The 15293-nt window shown below is 35.3% G+C and overlaps 1 protein-coding gene across 1 annotated transcript in view; it reads right to left on the reverse strand.

Moving 5' to 3' along the window:
- man2a1 (mannosidase, alpha, class 2A, member 1) overlaps nucleotides 1-15293 on the reverse strand; it is a 70959-nt gene that overhangs the window by 21434 nt on the left and 34232 nt on the right. The window contains exons 10-16 of the mRNA XM_051109199.1: nucleotides 9468-9653; nucleotides 7717-7831; nucleotides 7551-7618; nucleotides 7153-7318; nucleotides 6757-6987; nucleotides 6256-6378; nucleotides 3926-4040 (exon numbers count right to left, since the gene is read on the reverse strand). Of these exons, the coding sequence (XP_050965156.1) occupies nucleotides 3926-4040; nucleotides 6256-6378; nucleotides 6757-6987; nucleotides 7153-7318; nucleotides 7551-7618; nucleotides 7717-7831; nucleotides 9468-9653 (1004 nt within the window). The remainder of the gene's footprint in view (nucleotides 1-3925; nucleotides 4041-6255; nucleotides 6379-6756; nucleotides 6988-7152; nucleotides 7319-7550; nucleotides 7619-7716; nucleotides 7832-9467; nucleotides 9654-15293) is intronic.

The following is a 15293-nucleotide window of genomic DNA, read 5'->3' on the forward strand; positions in this document are numbered from 1 at the left end:
CTTGAAATGACGTCAACACTTCAGTAGATCTTTAAAAATAAAGGTTCTGTACTGGCATCTGCATTTCTATGAAGGATCTTTAACATCCACAAAACCTTACCAATGCACGAAGGGATCTTTATAGTGGATAAGGTTCTTCTAATTATTAAAATGTTTTTCAAAATAACAAGAAATAAGGTTCTTTTAAGAACTGTTCACTAGGGCTGCCCCCTAATAGTCAACTAATCGTTACTCGACAAGAAGATGTTTGGTCGACCAAAATTTTATTAGTCACGGGAAAAAGAAATCCACAGGAAGTGGCAAAGTCACGCAGTCCGTGATGGACAAATCGTTAACGGCTGGTCTATGTAGTACATCGGGCAGGACATCCAAATGCTCGCCTATCATTCATCAACCTCAAATATGGCTTGTAATGTAAAATATGTAAGTATTAGCAGCTTTACATGGCAGTCCAATTTAATGATAATCTAAAAAAATGTGTGCTATTCAAGTGTCTGTGTGGAGTGTGGAGGCTGAATAGTAGCACGCTTACTGCATGACAAATGGAGGCAGATTTGTGTGACAGATTTGTGTGCACTCACAACAACAAATCTCATGCTTTTGTAAAATAAAGAAAGCAAACAGGACACGTTTTCTGCCGTTGGTTTCTGAACTTAAGCGTGTCAAAACAAAAAAATTAACTTAAACTCTGTGTTTACTTTGTGCACAATGTCTACTTTGAAATGGAAAGCAAACAGTCTTAGACTGTGTAATCCATATGAAACATGCATACAGGCGTATTAATTAATAAACGCACGATTAGTCGACTAATGCTTAAAATGAACAACTACTAGTCGACTGTCGAGGGCAGCCCTACTGTTCACTTCTATGGAACCCAAAATGGTTCTTCTATGGCACTGCTGTGAAAGCCCCCTTTTAGAACCATTATTTTGAAGAGGATCACTGATTTTACTTTATTTATTTATTTATTTTTCAAATAAATACAGTCTTGGTGATTATAAAAGACTTTTAGAACTTTCAGAAACGTACCAATCTTACCAACCCCAAACCTAACAAAGTGAATAAAGACTGAGTCTGTCAAGTTTAACATAAAACGACAAAAAACTGCATTACACAATCATAATTTTCGAACCTATAAAACTCAGCAATGCAAAAAATGTGGAAGGAATCGCAGAATTCAAATTTACTGTATAACACGGAATGTCATGGAATTGGTCAAACTTTGGATGAATTAAAGGATAAGTCCACTTCCAGAACAACAATTTACAAATAATTTACTCACCCCCTTGTCATCCAAGATGTTCATGTCTTTCTGTCTTCAGTCATAAAGAAATTATGGTTTTTGAGGAAAGCATTTCAGGATTTTTCTCCATATAATGGACTTCATTGGTCCCCCGATTTTCCCAGCCAAGGAAGAAGGGTTATATCTAAAAAAAACGATCTGTCATTTTTTTCGAAAAATATTTTTTTTTATACTTTTTAAGCACAAAAGCTTGTGTAGCACAGGCTCTGGGAAGCGTGTCCACGATGCTATGAATTAGTGATGGGTCGTTCTTGAACGATTCGTTCATTTTGAGAATAAGTCATCTCGGGGAGTGATTCGTCATGCGCAACATCCTATTAGGTTCTGTACTGGAATTAGTTCACCTGTTTCGAGTCTTCAGGTTTTTCGAGTCGTTCGTTCATCTTATGGGGATGTCACATGATGCTGATTTTGCTAAAATGAATGAAATGACTCGAAAAAAAGTTTCGTTCATTTTGGTGAACGAGACTCAAAGGTCAGAGTCAGTAAAATGATCCGAACTTCCCAAAACTACTAGGAATCACGTCTAAGTTCATCGTCAGTGTACTCTGGCTCAAAAAGGTAGAGTATGTCAAAAAACGCCATCTTATTTTCTCCTACAACTTCATAATCAACCGACATCGTTGTACCTTTCTGTTTGTAAACAGTGTTTGTATTACTTGCACTTCGCTTTGTAAACACTGGGTCTGTAGTTCCGCCTACGTGCCGCATGACCTTTCGGCGTGATTCAATTCATTCAATTCATACGTAGTGTTGTGAACGTGCATCCCAGAGCCTGCGCTACATGAGCTTTTGTGCTTAAAAAGTATAAAAAAGTTTATTTTTACGAAAAAAAGACTGATCCTTTCGCTAGAAAAGACCCTTCTTCCTCGGCTGTTGTTCAATAGAACGTACAGTACATACAGTACTACTAATACTAAACTTATTAAAACTTTTTTATTATTTTTAAGGAATAATCACACAATATCTCTTCCATGTTTCAATAGTAAACCCCCTTTAAAAATGAATGTTTTATGCCTTCATTTGATAACCAGAAAAATGAAAATACACAAAACAGAATATCTGAGGGGGGGAAACATTGTAAAAGTAAAAGTCTATTGTAAGAATAAAAAAATAAATGAAATTGGTTTTATGCATTCAAATAATTAGACATGCTAAAACACAGAATTTGATAACAATAAAACATATGGTGGGGAAAAAATAAAACATTTCATAGAGCCCTAAACATGTCATTTTTGTTTAACTTTTGACAAATTTATGTAAAATTGTACGTATTGTATTGTACATATTAATTGAACCATCAATCCAGAAAAATTAAAGCGGAAAAAATATGGAATTTGGAAAGAAATTAAATGAAATTTGGGAAAACATACAATGGATTTCATAGGGCCCTATACAACTCTTGTTTAGATCTATTATATAAATCAGCCAACTGTTAACGAAAACAGTCTGAATGATTTATTCATATATCAAACTGAAGTCCTCAATTTAAATTTAATAATCTGGTTGCAACAGTTAACAGTCCACAGGAGGGGGAGATTATCAGTGAATAACAGATTAAATACATGTATTGTGTGAACGCTTCAAATATAGTGAACAAGTCGAATGCACAGCCTTTCTGATAATTTTCTGATCTTTTCTGTGTCATTTTTGATGCTTGAAAGCTTCAGTTGCCATTTGGGACCAGTACATGCTTTAAAATTTCTCCTTTTGTTACGTTTTTTTAGAATGAGACGAGGTGAGTGCATAATGACAGAGGCGACTATTTTGTGTGCAAGATAAAGGTCCCTCTAAGTTTTGCATACTAAACTCCAGTTTGAACTCCCAAGAGAGGTTTCACCACATACTTTTCTTTTTTGGACAAAAACAAACATCACTGGGGTAAAGGTCCCTAAGGCCATGAGGCGACGGCTCATGTGACTGCTCTGCTCTTTCAAAATCACTCATGTACATTATCTCACCAACCCAGAAGAGGTCACAAACAGACCGTTGAACCCCCTGGTGCTCTTGATAAGAAAGCCATGAAATCTTTCTGAACGCATTTCATTCTTTCACAAAATCATCCCACTTTTAGCACACCATTAAACTTTTGTTGGACGGTCTTTTGTCTAGTATCAAACTTCCTTGTAACTGAGTAGTGTAATGCACTGCCTTTTTTAGAACTGACGAGTACACGGTTCAAAAGATCCATTATAGCTTGAGGAACATTCAAAAGCTTGTCTTTAAAATACAAAGATTTATATTGCAATATCTGAGCTAGGAAAAAGCTTTGAACAGAATCCAATAAAAAAATCCCCTTGTACTAAACAAGTTTCTATAGTAATGTGAATAAAAGGCTCTTAACAAAGAGCACTTTGGAAAAGAAAAGGATGTCATCTAGCAGCACTTCAAGGATGTGAAAACTCTTGGGGGTTTTATTCCAGGGGTCAATCAACTGGAGGTTTTCTGAGGTCACATCACTAATTATACAATACTTCCTACAATACTGAACGAACTACTTGAACTTGAAAAAGTCGTTTTGCAAATTCCATGTGTAAATATTTGATTTACATACAGTAAACAGCGGTGACTGCAAGCGTAACTGAGAAGTGCAGGTGTTGAGTGTTTGCTGTCCTCTCTTACCCTGGATGTTGTAGAGTCGGAGAGTGTGTGTGATGTGCTGGAAGGTAGTGGTGACTTCAGAAAACAGCGGCCCTTTAGTGACTCGAACCACCGGCGGTTGATAGGAAGAGTAAATCTGTGTGAGAGAGAAAGAAAATCAATGGGAATCAAATCACACTCATAAAATCCCCTCAGAGCAGAGCTACCAAAGACACTGCATGACAAAACTGTCTAATGTCCTGATGAAAGAGAGAGTTTAGCTCTTATGAGCTTTCCCAGTGTTGGGAGGGATAGCAGATAAAGCTGTGAGCAGTGACCAAACTGCTGTTACATTTATATCTCCAATCAGCTGGATGACACACTTTGATCTTATAAGTTTGAATGAAACTTTACAAATAATACATTTGTTTTCCACAAATCAACCACAAATAAACACTTTTAAAGGGAGTGGGCGATATATAACCCAGTTTTTTCTGCACCGATATTCAGCAGTGGCACCAATAATGGCTAAATAAATTAGAGTTTCAAGCACGTAGTGCTGAAACCCTATTGTTATTGTTAGAATGACGTAGGATCAGCAGTCTCCAAGTAAAACTGATTGTGCAGACCAAACCGTAAGTCGTACAGACTTGAAACTTGCTATGGTCATATAGGGATTGTAGTACTCACACGGCAACGTCACCAAGGCTCACTCCAATCGGCCTGATGGGGGCGCTACAGCGATCAAATGTACGAAACCGCTCATTACTTCTAAACGGTTCGTGACAGGCTCGACTGTCTGATGTCGTCAGAAATTTTCGGGTATTTTGTATTTGTTGGAAAACCTACTTTTGCGAACTAATCCTAGGTTGTTCGCCCGATCAGAACCAAACCAGGTCTCTGGAGAATATCAATAATTATATCAATAATTATCAAAAAAAAATGTTAAAAATAAATCGTAAATAATTGTACATTTCGTGGTTTTTCCGCACACAACCACCGCTGTCAATCAATTTGTTTGTTGAAAGATCCATAAGATGTAAAAAACATACTTTTATGAACTGGTTCTAGGTTTTTCCCTCAATCTGGAAAAAACACTGCGGTACAATTCTCTGGACTCTCTAGGTCAATAAAAATGTTGAAATTTACCCTTTGAGAAGCTCAAAATCCTAGAAAACCTAAACGAAGACTCAAAACTGCGACAGGTGATTCTAAACAAGCATGCAAATTTTTAAGGAGATCGGACCACAGCTGGCACTGTAACAGGCATAAACATTAAAAAACATAACATTTCTATGGTAAAAATGCTTTTTTAAATCATTGATTTGGTGGTTACAGGCTTTCTAAATAACGTCTTTTTTCATATGTGCTTAAATGCCTTAAAGTGCTTGAACCCCAGTAATAGCTGCTTGCAGCATTATTTATATTTGTTTATTTAAGAAAGGTGCAATGCAAATAAAGTTTAGGTATTATAATTACTATTTTAATAATAGTAATTATTACTAATGTTAATATTCCTTGAATAACAAAAAATGTTAGTTGTTCTTATTATTTGTATTACATGAAAATCTTGTAATTATATACTTTACAATTTGACAATACAAATGACAAGGTAAACCAGTATTTTCTGCACCTCTGTTCAGCAGTAGCACTACAGAAATTAGAGTGCGAAGGTGCAATGCAATAATAATAATTAATATTAATAATATTTTTTATTTAAATAATAATAATAATTATTATTATTTTTCATTATTATTATTATTATTATTATTATTATCATTATTATTATTATTGGAATAGTAACTCAAAATGAAAATCCTGTCATTATTTATTTTACAAAGTTAATGACTATATAATATAAATCAGTATTTCCTAACCTAAACATGCTTTCAACCACATCCACTTTCATTTCCTGTTTTTTATCTCCAAATAAAATGAATGAAAAAATCAATTAAAAGGGTGCCCATTTTACACAAGTCGATATGATTCTTTAGGGTCTTAATGAAAAGTGTATAATATACTTTGGTTAAAAATTCTCAATGCCTTGTCAAAATGAGCTCTGCAAAAATCAGCCCATTCTGATGGACTGTTCCTTTAAATGCAAATGAGCTCTGCTACGCCACACCGACAGGCATCTGAGAATGGCTCGATTTGAAAAAGGGGATATTATTTTTACAGATTAATTAAAACCACTTCATGGATTTTTATCATTATAGGGTAGATTTGTACATACACTGCCAACACACATTAATGTTCAAACAACATTAGTGAACTTTGCATCCGATGACCCCTTAAAAATAGTATTGGTCAAGATGTGGAATATCTGATTAATTAAAGAAGGAAAAAAAACAGATTATCAAAAATAGTTTTACTGTTGCTTCTTTGTCGGGCAGGAACAGGTAGGCGCCGCTCTTGTCTTTATTGCTGGTGGTGCCGTACCAAAAAAACTGCACCCTGACCAGGTGCTCCGAGTCATCCTCCTTCAGCCTCATTTTCTGTAAAAAAAGAGATGTTTTTTGAACATTTCAGAATCATTCCTAAATGCATGATCTTACAACAAACCCAGAGAGCAGCGGTCTATGGACTAGGGCTGTCAAATGTACCAACATCGGTACCAAGTTGGTACTGAAATGTTACAAATGTTATCTAGGAGCAGATATATTAGGAATCTGCTGATAGTCATGGCTTTCAAACACTCCCATGTTTATCAGTGTAAGCAAATTGGTGTACAATATGTTTTTGAAACAATAATCATTGTGGCCAATCACATGTTGAGCGCATGAACACAATGGCCAATCAGAGGTGTTTAATCCACTCAATAGAGCTCAAAATACTAGGTGGAAATGATTTTGACAACCCTACTATGGACTAACCTCTAAAAGACCAGTAGCTGTAGAGATGGAGAGTTTCAGGTGAGGATTTTCAATGTGCACAGGATCCGCATCTTGTTGGTAGAACTGTCGGAAATGCTCCAGTTTACTGCCTGGAATCTGCTTGCCATCCTGAAGAAACATGTACTTAGCAGCTTCTGTCCTTGGCTCCATTCCTTCTATCAGCTGGTACATGCTCAGACCCAGTGGAGCAGCTTGAGCCACAAACGACAACTGTCGGGAATAAACAAACATGTTTAAAGACACCATGAAATGGTTTAGATGACCTCAAACTAGACAAGGACTAGTCTGAAAAATCCCCATTCTTCGCATTGATCTTTTCCATAAACAACCAACCCTTAATGCTTTAATATGATGCATCGATGTAGTAGATCTCACCTGGAAGACATCGTTAGCAGCATGACTGGCATCGTTCCACACTGCACTGACTTGAGCACGGACCACCTGACCATGAGCATTGAGCACGTGCACTTTAGGAGTACTCACATATACTGTAACCATGGACGTCCTGGCTTGCTCTATGGGGTTGTAAACCACCAACAACCTGGGAACAGCAAAAGAAGTAAGCATTTTATAAAACATTTTATGCCATACAGATTCTGCTGTCTTTTCACATCCAAGTCATTCAGCTCATCTACTTCAACAAATGTACCATGAGGCAATTTTTTAAAGCACAACAGCAGCCTTCCGAAAGTTAAAATGTTCTTTGTTTCTTCTACAGACAAATGCATTTTTAAAGATATTTAATTTATAAATTAAAGGAATTGGTGATTTACTTAGGTTTTTCACGAACGTCAAGAATTATTTTGCGAGGTAAGGCGTCTTGGGATGGCTGAACATCATCCTGTAATACAGAACCAGCAAAAATGTAACTTGCACATGGCAATTACCAAATTCAGGGGTGATGCCATCACGTTATTGATGTACAATACAAATACTCACCATGTGAAGAAAGGGACTTGAAGGATTATGGTAGTATGTTTGTTTGTCCTTGAGCACCAACCAGTGAGCAGAGCTCACAATTACTCGCCTCACATTCAGAATAGAGTGAAACAACCTTTGAAATAACAAAAATCATGATGTTTATAAACTACAAATGTGCAAAAACATTCATGGGTAAACTGGACTGTTTCAATAATGAAATTCAGTAGGGATGCATATTATATAATTAACCATAATGGTTCATATTTGGTCTCCTTTACCTAATAATATCAGATCATAAGAATCAGATTTTTGTGCAAAGTTATTTTTTTTTTCTTTACTAGAAAATGAAAGGGTTAGATATTTTTTCAAGCAAGGCAAGTTTATGTAAACTAATTTATAGTGGTTTCTTATTATTATTATTATTAGTATTATGTTGATTCTACAGTTGATTCTTTAATGAATCCAAGTTCAAAAGAACAGAATGTATTTTAAAAAGCAATATTTGAAAAAAACAAAAACAAACAAACAAACAAAGTGTTTACCTGGGTGTTTTTTTTTTTAGAATGAAATTAATACTTTAGTTCAGTAGGGATACATCACATCATTCAAAAGTGACAGTAAACACACTTGGTTTTTTTTCTTCTAATATTTCTATTTAAATTAAATTCTGTTCTTTTAAACTTGGATTCATCAAAGAATCCTGAAAAACGTACAAATATTTAGCAGCACAGCTGCTTTCAAAATTGATAATAATAAGAAATGTTTCTGACCAAATCGGAAAATTAGAATAATTTCTGAAGGTTCATATGACACTGAAAAATAAATATTGTAATTATTATTACATTTTCACATGAAATACATTTTCAGTCATATTAAAATAAAAATAATTCATTTTAATTTAAATTGCAATATTGCTGTTCTTACCGTGTTTTAGCAACTTTGATCAAATACAGTAAATGTTGCTTTTTATTGATATTCTTTATAAACACTATTTCTGTAAAATGGGTGGTTTTTTGCATGATAGATGTTTTAATAATTTATTAATATTCATTTAGGTTGATTATCCTAGAAAAATTGTTATATTTTTCTATTTATTTTGTTTTGTGAATATATTCGTACATTGATTATTTAGTCATTTTCCATAGTTATTAAAGGCTAAAAGAATACACTACACACGATGTTTGCCCCCATTTTCCACAGATTTACTGTCTGGAGAAATTGACACTAGTTACCAAAAGCCAGATCTGTTCTGAAGATTTTAGTTGAGAGATTTCATATAAAAATCGCATAGTGTCTGATGGTCATAGACTCTAATATTTTTTAGCTTCAGACTATGATTTCATCCAGTCATAAGTTATCAAACATGTTCGATATTTTGAGCTGATTTTAAAACACATATTGTTTTCATTTGTCGCGCTAAAAAACAAAGTGCACGGTCCTGCGTGAGTTTGGTGTGATCGAAATGACGAAATGCCTGGTAGCATATGATCCTCAGTCATTTAGTGTATGACAGCGTGGTATTGTGACTACTGCGACTATAAGTCGGTAAGTGTATGATGCCTGGTATTTTAAGATCTGTTCAGTTTTTTAAAATCGTGTAGTGTATTCCAGCCTTAAGCAGATGATTTATCAGCAGTTTGAAAGTTCTATGCAACTGACATTTTGGGGCGAGATTCAACAAATGTATGCAAACACTGGAGGTAGTTTATAGGTGGCGTAAATCTTCTGCACATTTCACTTCCACAGATTTTTCAAGAAAGATGTGCTACCTGGTTCCATAGTCCACAACCACCCAGTCTTTGCCCGTGCCTGCGATGGCATCATGATGCTGGAAGAGTCCCAGATTGCGCCTGGCTTCTGTCAGTAACTTGTAATTATCCACTTCAGGGTAATCTTTGGGCTGGCCGTATTTCTGCATGTTGGCCAAGGTCAGAGAGTAGAGGACTTCAGCTGCCCTGCGGACAAACATAAAGTGACATATGAAACTCCCTACCTCGCAAGATCAAAAGTTCCCACAAATCCACACTGAATAAATCCACAGTGTTACAAGAATCTGCCTGGCATCAAAATACCTCCTGAATCCGGCTAATATTCACATCCCGGGAAAAGAAATACAAGTCTTGTACGGTCCCTGTTGTGCTGGGAGTGTCCGAGTGAGAACAACAATAATACCAGATTCTCTCTACATACAGTAACAATACAGGTGTCATCTCTCCGAATAATGACCTTCTCAAATTTTCTACAGGAAATGAAAATCTATAGCTGGGCAAACCTCACAAAACCTGTTGAACATGATATTTCACATCTTGAAAAAAAAAAAAAAAGAAAGAAATTATATTTTTTTCTTCAAGGCAGTGGTTTTCAACCATGGGCCTGGAGCCCCAGCAAATTTCCAACCGGTGCACAGAAGGACTTCACAGAAGGATTTCAAAAAACAGTGTTAATAATATTAAAATATATTGTAAAATATAGTGTTATTATATTAAAGTCTAATCTAAATTAAAATGCTAAATATACATTATCTACCAATACCTACTAAATCAGTAACTAATACCTAAAATCAATAATGTTTAGCCTACATTGGAGTGGGGCTTCGATTATTATGTTAAACAGAAGAGGTCTCCGAATCAAAAAGATCAAGAACCACTGTTTTAAGGAAATTAAGCCAATTTGTGCATGTGAAAATGTGGAAAATATGTAAATAATTTAAAAATAAATAATATAGCTGCAAGCAGTGATTACCAGGGTTCAAGCGCTTTAAGGCATTTAAGCACATATGAAAAAAGACATCACGTATTAATTATCAAGCCTCTAACAACCTAAATCAATAATTTAAAAAAGCATTTCCAGGTAATTTACCATAGAAATATGATGTTTTTGAATGTTAAAGCGCCAGCTGTGATCCAATCTCCCTAAAACTGGGAACTTCAGTGGCCGATTTCTTTCAAATTTCTTACAGACCTTTAGGACTGTGAGTGGAACAGGCCCATGAGTTTTGTTCCAATTGACCTCTGCTAACCTTGTCTAATAGGGGCTCAACGTTCATCGGCCTATGGCGCTCATGTTTTTTGAGATACGCAAGTGACCCCATAGCCACTTGTGACACTTTGGACGAAGACCATGTGTACTGATTTCATCTCGATAGGACAAACGGTTGCGTATTTATGGCCATTTTCACATCTTTCCCCTCTTATAGCGCCACCAAGTGGTCAAGCTCTGTGACATTTTTCATGTGAGTTCAGATTTAACTCATACATGTAAGTTGTGAGTTTGGTGAAGATATCTCATTTCTTTCAAAAGTTATAGTCATTTTAGTAAAGGCAGTCCTGCCCCTTTCAAACGTTTTGGCATCCCTTTGCGACCAAGGGTCAAAGGTTTAACTTTTTATTGATAACTATTGATATTCACTCTCCAGAGAATCTTTCTGCACTGGTTTGGTTCTGATCTGGTGAAAAACCTAGGATTAGTTCACAAAAGTACATTTTTCAAAAAATTTTAAATCCTGAAAATTTCGCCAGGCAACGGATGAATTCAAGGTGTCCGTTTTGTCCGGCATTAGCCGAGGATTCTAACAACATAAGACACTTGAGCCTGCAAGAACAATTTAGAAGTTATGAGGGATTTTTTCTTTTGATCACTGTAGCGCCCCCGTCAGGCCCATTGGGGTGAGCCTTGGTGATGTTGTAGATGGTGCGAGTACTACCATCCCTCCAAGTTTCAAGTCTCTATGACTTATGGTTTGGTCTGCATGATCATTTTTACATGGAGATTGCTGATCCTAAGCCATTCGAACAACTACAATAGTCACAACACGCGTTTTAGCACTACATGCCTGAACCCCTAATTAATTTAAATAACTAATTAACTGATACATGATGGTAGCATTTGTTTTACTAGCTTTACTTTATGCTGATTTAAATAAAATGAATTCTACTACAGTAAAGACAATCTAATAAGGATGAAAATAATTAATTTTCAAAAAAAAAAAAAAAAAAAAAATGTCATACAAAAGGTAATACATTTCACTTTCTTATGATAAATATAATTTTTTAGGGTGAAATGTGACATTTACATTTTTCTAGAGATCCACCCAACTATATGTGTACAAATCACTGTTTCAGTGGTATTTTATTGACAACCACATAAAACTACATCCTCTAACCTACATCAGTAAACTGGAGTGAAAAATTACCCATAGTTTATGTTGATGTGATTTTTTAGGGTCTTAATAAAAAGTCTATAATATACTTTGGTTAAAAATTCTCAATGGTTGTATAAAACAACACCCTTTTTACCTTGTCAAAATGAGCTCTGCAAAAATCATCCCATTCTGAGGGATTGTTCCTTTAAATGCAAATGAGCTCTGCTCACCCCGCCCCTCTCTTCTCTCTGTGGAATGACGAGCCTGTTTACTTTAGCTGCATTTAGCGCGTTTAGCCGCTAAACTTGCTAACTAGCACGTTGTTAGGAAAGGTGATTGCAGAGATTCATAAAAAAACCCTTATACTCACTTCTGCTGTAAGTGAAGCTGGATCACAAATGATTTGCGCAAACATAGACGCATTTCTGTAGATCGGGAGGCGCATTCCCTTCACAAACAAACCTAACCCACTGCATCCACTATGTTCATTATTACATCCAGCAACACAACACCTCAATCGCTCAATCTGAGATATTCTTGTCTAACTTACATCCCTGCTCCGGCATCGAAACAACGGAGGTCTGACTGTGACAGCTGATCTGAGGTAAGACGCTCATGTCAGTCAACTATCGTGGGAGCGGCCTCTGTTGGTGTGACGCCACACCGACAGGCATCAGAGAATGACTCGATTTGAAAAAGGGGATATTATTTTTACAGATTAATTAAAAACCACGGCATGGATTTTTATCATTATAGGATAGATTTGTACATACACTGCCAACACACATTAATGTTCAAACAACATATAAAAGTGAAGTTTGCATCCGATGACCCTTTTAAATGTATTTTTTTCCCAAATAGATGTTTGAAGTGAGTTGACAAAGCAAGACTAAGTAGTTTCTGCAGATCAAACATTTCAACATTTCTATATATGGTTCACAGACAACAGTTATAAAACAAAAACGCAATACATGCGACCTACATACTTCACATCAAACATACATCTACTTTCTGCTCCTGCAAGAACAGCCAAACACTGACTTTAATAATTAATTAAACATGAAATGACCTTGGACTGAATATCTCTAATCAATCTACTCTGTGTGTGTGTGTGTGTGTGTGTGTGAGAGAGAGAGAAAAACTGAGCGGAGCTGAACAAAGTCCTATTTGCTGTGTGAAAGAAGCCATTGTGTAGAACGGGGAATAGTTTAACAACTGCATACTGATGAAAACTGTCTCCTGCCTACATTTAGACACCCATCAAAATGCAAATACTGTGTTAAATAGAGTTCTCCGCATCCCCGAGCTGAAGGTGTACCCAATCTATTCACTTGTGTGATCAAGTACGGCCGTCTTTGAGAGGACAGGGTATAGATGTACAATACAGGCACTAAATGAGGGAAATTCACATCCTTATCACGTATCGCACTAAACAATGAAATGCAGGGTGGCCACTGACATACACAAACACACACACATACATATACAGGATGTATAGAATACACAATATCAAAAAATTCAATACGCATCATAACATGGTATTTAAATGATACTTCAAATATACTATCGAATTACTATGGTACTACCTATTCTATACCATGGTACATGTCCATAAATCATGGTAAAACAACAAAATATGACCTAAAACCAACATACTACCATGGTGAATGAACATACTATAATGGGGTTCCATAGAGGGTTTATAGTTCTGTTACAGTATTATTTAAGTATTATTTAAATATTAATATACTATTTATTAATACTTTAAATGAGCTTTTTTATATTTTCAGTTTGGATTTTAATTTCAGTTTGTTGTAGCAATTTTGTTATGTGCTGTTATTGTTTTTAGTTTTAGTCATTTGTGACCCTGGGCCACAAAACCAGTCATGAGAGTCAATTTTTGGAAATTGTGATTTATACATCATCTGAAAGCTTAATGAATAAGCCTATTTGTTAGGATAGGACAACATTTGGCCAAGATACAACTATTTAAAAATCTGGAATCTGGGGGTGCAAAAAAAAAATATTGAGAAAAATCGCCTTTGTTGTCCAAATGAAGTTCTTAGCAATGCATACTACCAATCAAAAATTAAGTTTTGATATATTTAAAGTAGGAAATTTACAAAATATCTTCATCGAACATGATATTTATTTAATATCCTAATGATTTTTGGCATTAAAGAAAAATAATTTTGACCCATATATGACCTATATATTTGTCTATTGATACAAATACACCATGCTACTTAAGACTGGTTTTGTGGTCCAGGGTCACATTTTATTATGTAGTATTTATTTCCTTTATTTTATTTTATTTTGTTTTTACAGTTTTAGTTTTAGTTAGCAATAACACCACTGCACTCCTGATAAATGTAAAAAAAAATGTCTTGAGAGGAGCATGTAGAAAAATCAATGTGGGAAAATCAATATGTACCACTGTAACTTCTCATTATCTAGAACCAAGCCAATTAATGAGAGCTGCGAAGACATTTAAACAGTTTCCTGCTGTAAAAAATAAAATAAAACATAAATATTAAACAACAAGGAGTTATTTCTTTGACATTCCACATATTAGCGATAATTACTTTATAAAGGGCATTTTCTAAATAAGATCAATCTTTATCGTTCTAGAGCCAATATCATGTTAGAGAGGAGTAAAGGAATAAACTTTGAAAAGCACCCACAGATGAGAAGGTGAATGGTCAATGTCAATGGCCATGGTCAAATAAATACTGAAGTCATTGAGTTTCTGGCTCAAACTCGGCTGCTTTAATTTGCTGTAACCTTGTCACAGGGCTTCAGTCTTATCGTGACAACACAGACATGTGACCTTCAGTTTTGTGTTAGTTAGCAGCATACAGCACTGCATGAAAAAGATGGTAACATCTGTTATCACAGAGCTCCATTTCCTATTGACAGACTCTACCAGGGGCCAGTTGCATAAACTGCTTAGACTATAGTCTTAAACGTTTGCCATCTAATTTCTTCTGCAAGACTGGTCATAACTTTTTTAAAATCAGTAGATTTAAGATCACTAGATTGGTCTAATTTAAATTGGTAAAGTAAGGCTGATTACCACTTGATTATTTGAGACGCAGTCTTCCCAACAGTGCAACTTTGTCACATGCAAATGTGAAAAAATATCTGTATGGCTTTTAGTGCATGTGTGTTTGGTTATCTGTATGCTAGTGTACTTGTAAAAGTTTATAAAACACACTTTTAGCAGATAACACATTTCAAGTCTATTTCTGATCACCAGACAGATTCAAAATATTTGTGTCTAAACTCTGAATATTTAGAGAAACAAAAGTGATCAGACTTTGAAAAAGCTGAATTTCCAGAAAATGTCATTAGTTTATGCAATATGAATTGCAAATTTTACTGCACATATTAGCATAGCATTCTGGTTCATAATTAACTTTATGTTAATTTTGAACTCATGGTCTCAAAGGCA

Source organism: Labeo rohita, chromosome 5 (genome assembly GCF_022985175.1).
Source record: "Labeo rohita strain BAU-BD-2019 chromosome 5, IGBB_LRoh.1.0, whole genome shotgun sequence".
Classification (NCBI taxonomy): domain Eukaryota; kingdom Metazoa; phylum Chordata; class Actinopteri; order Cypriniformes; family Cyprinidae; genus Labeo; species Labeo rohita.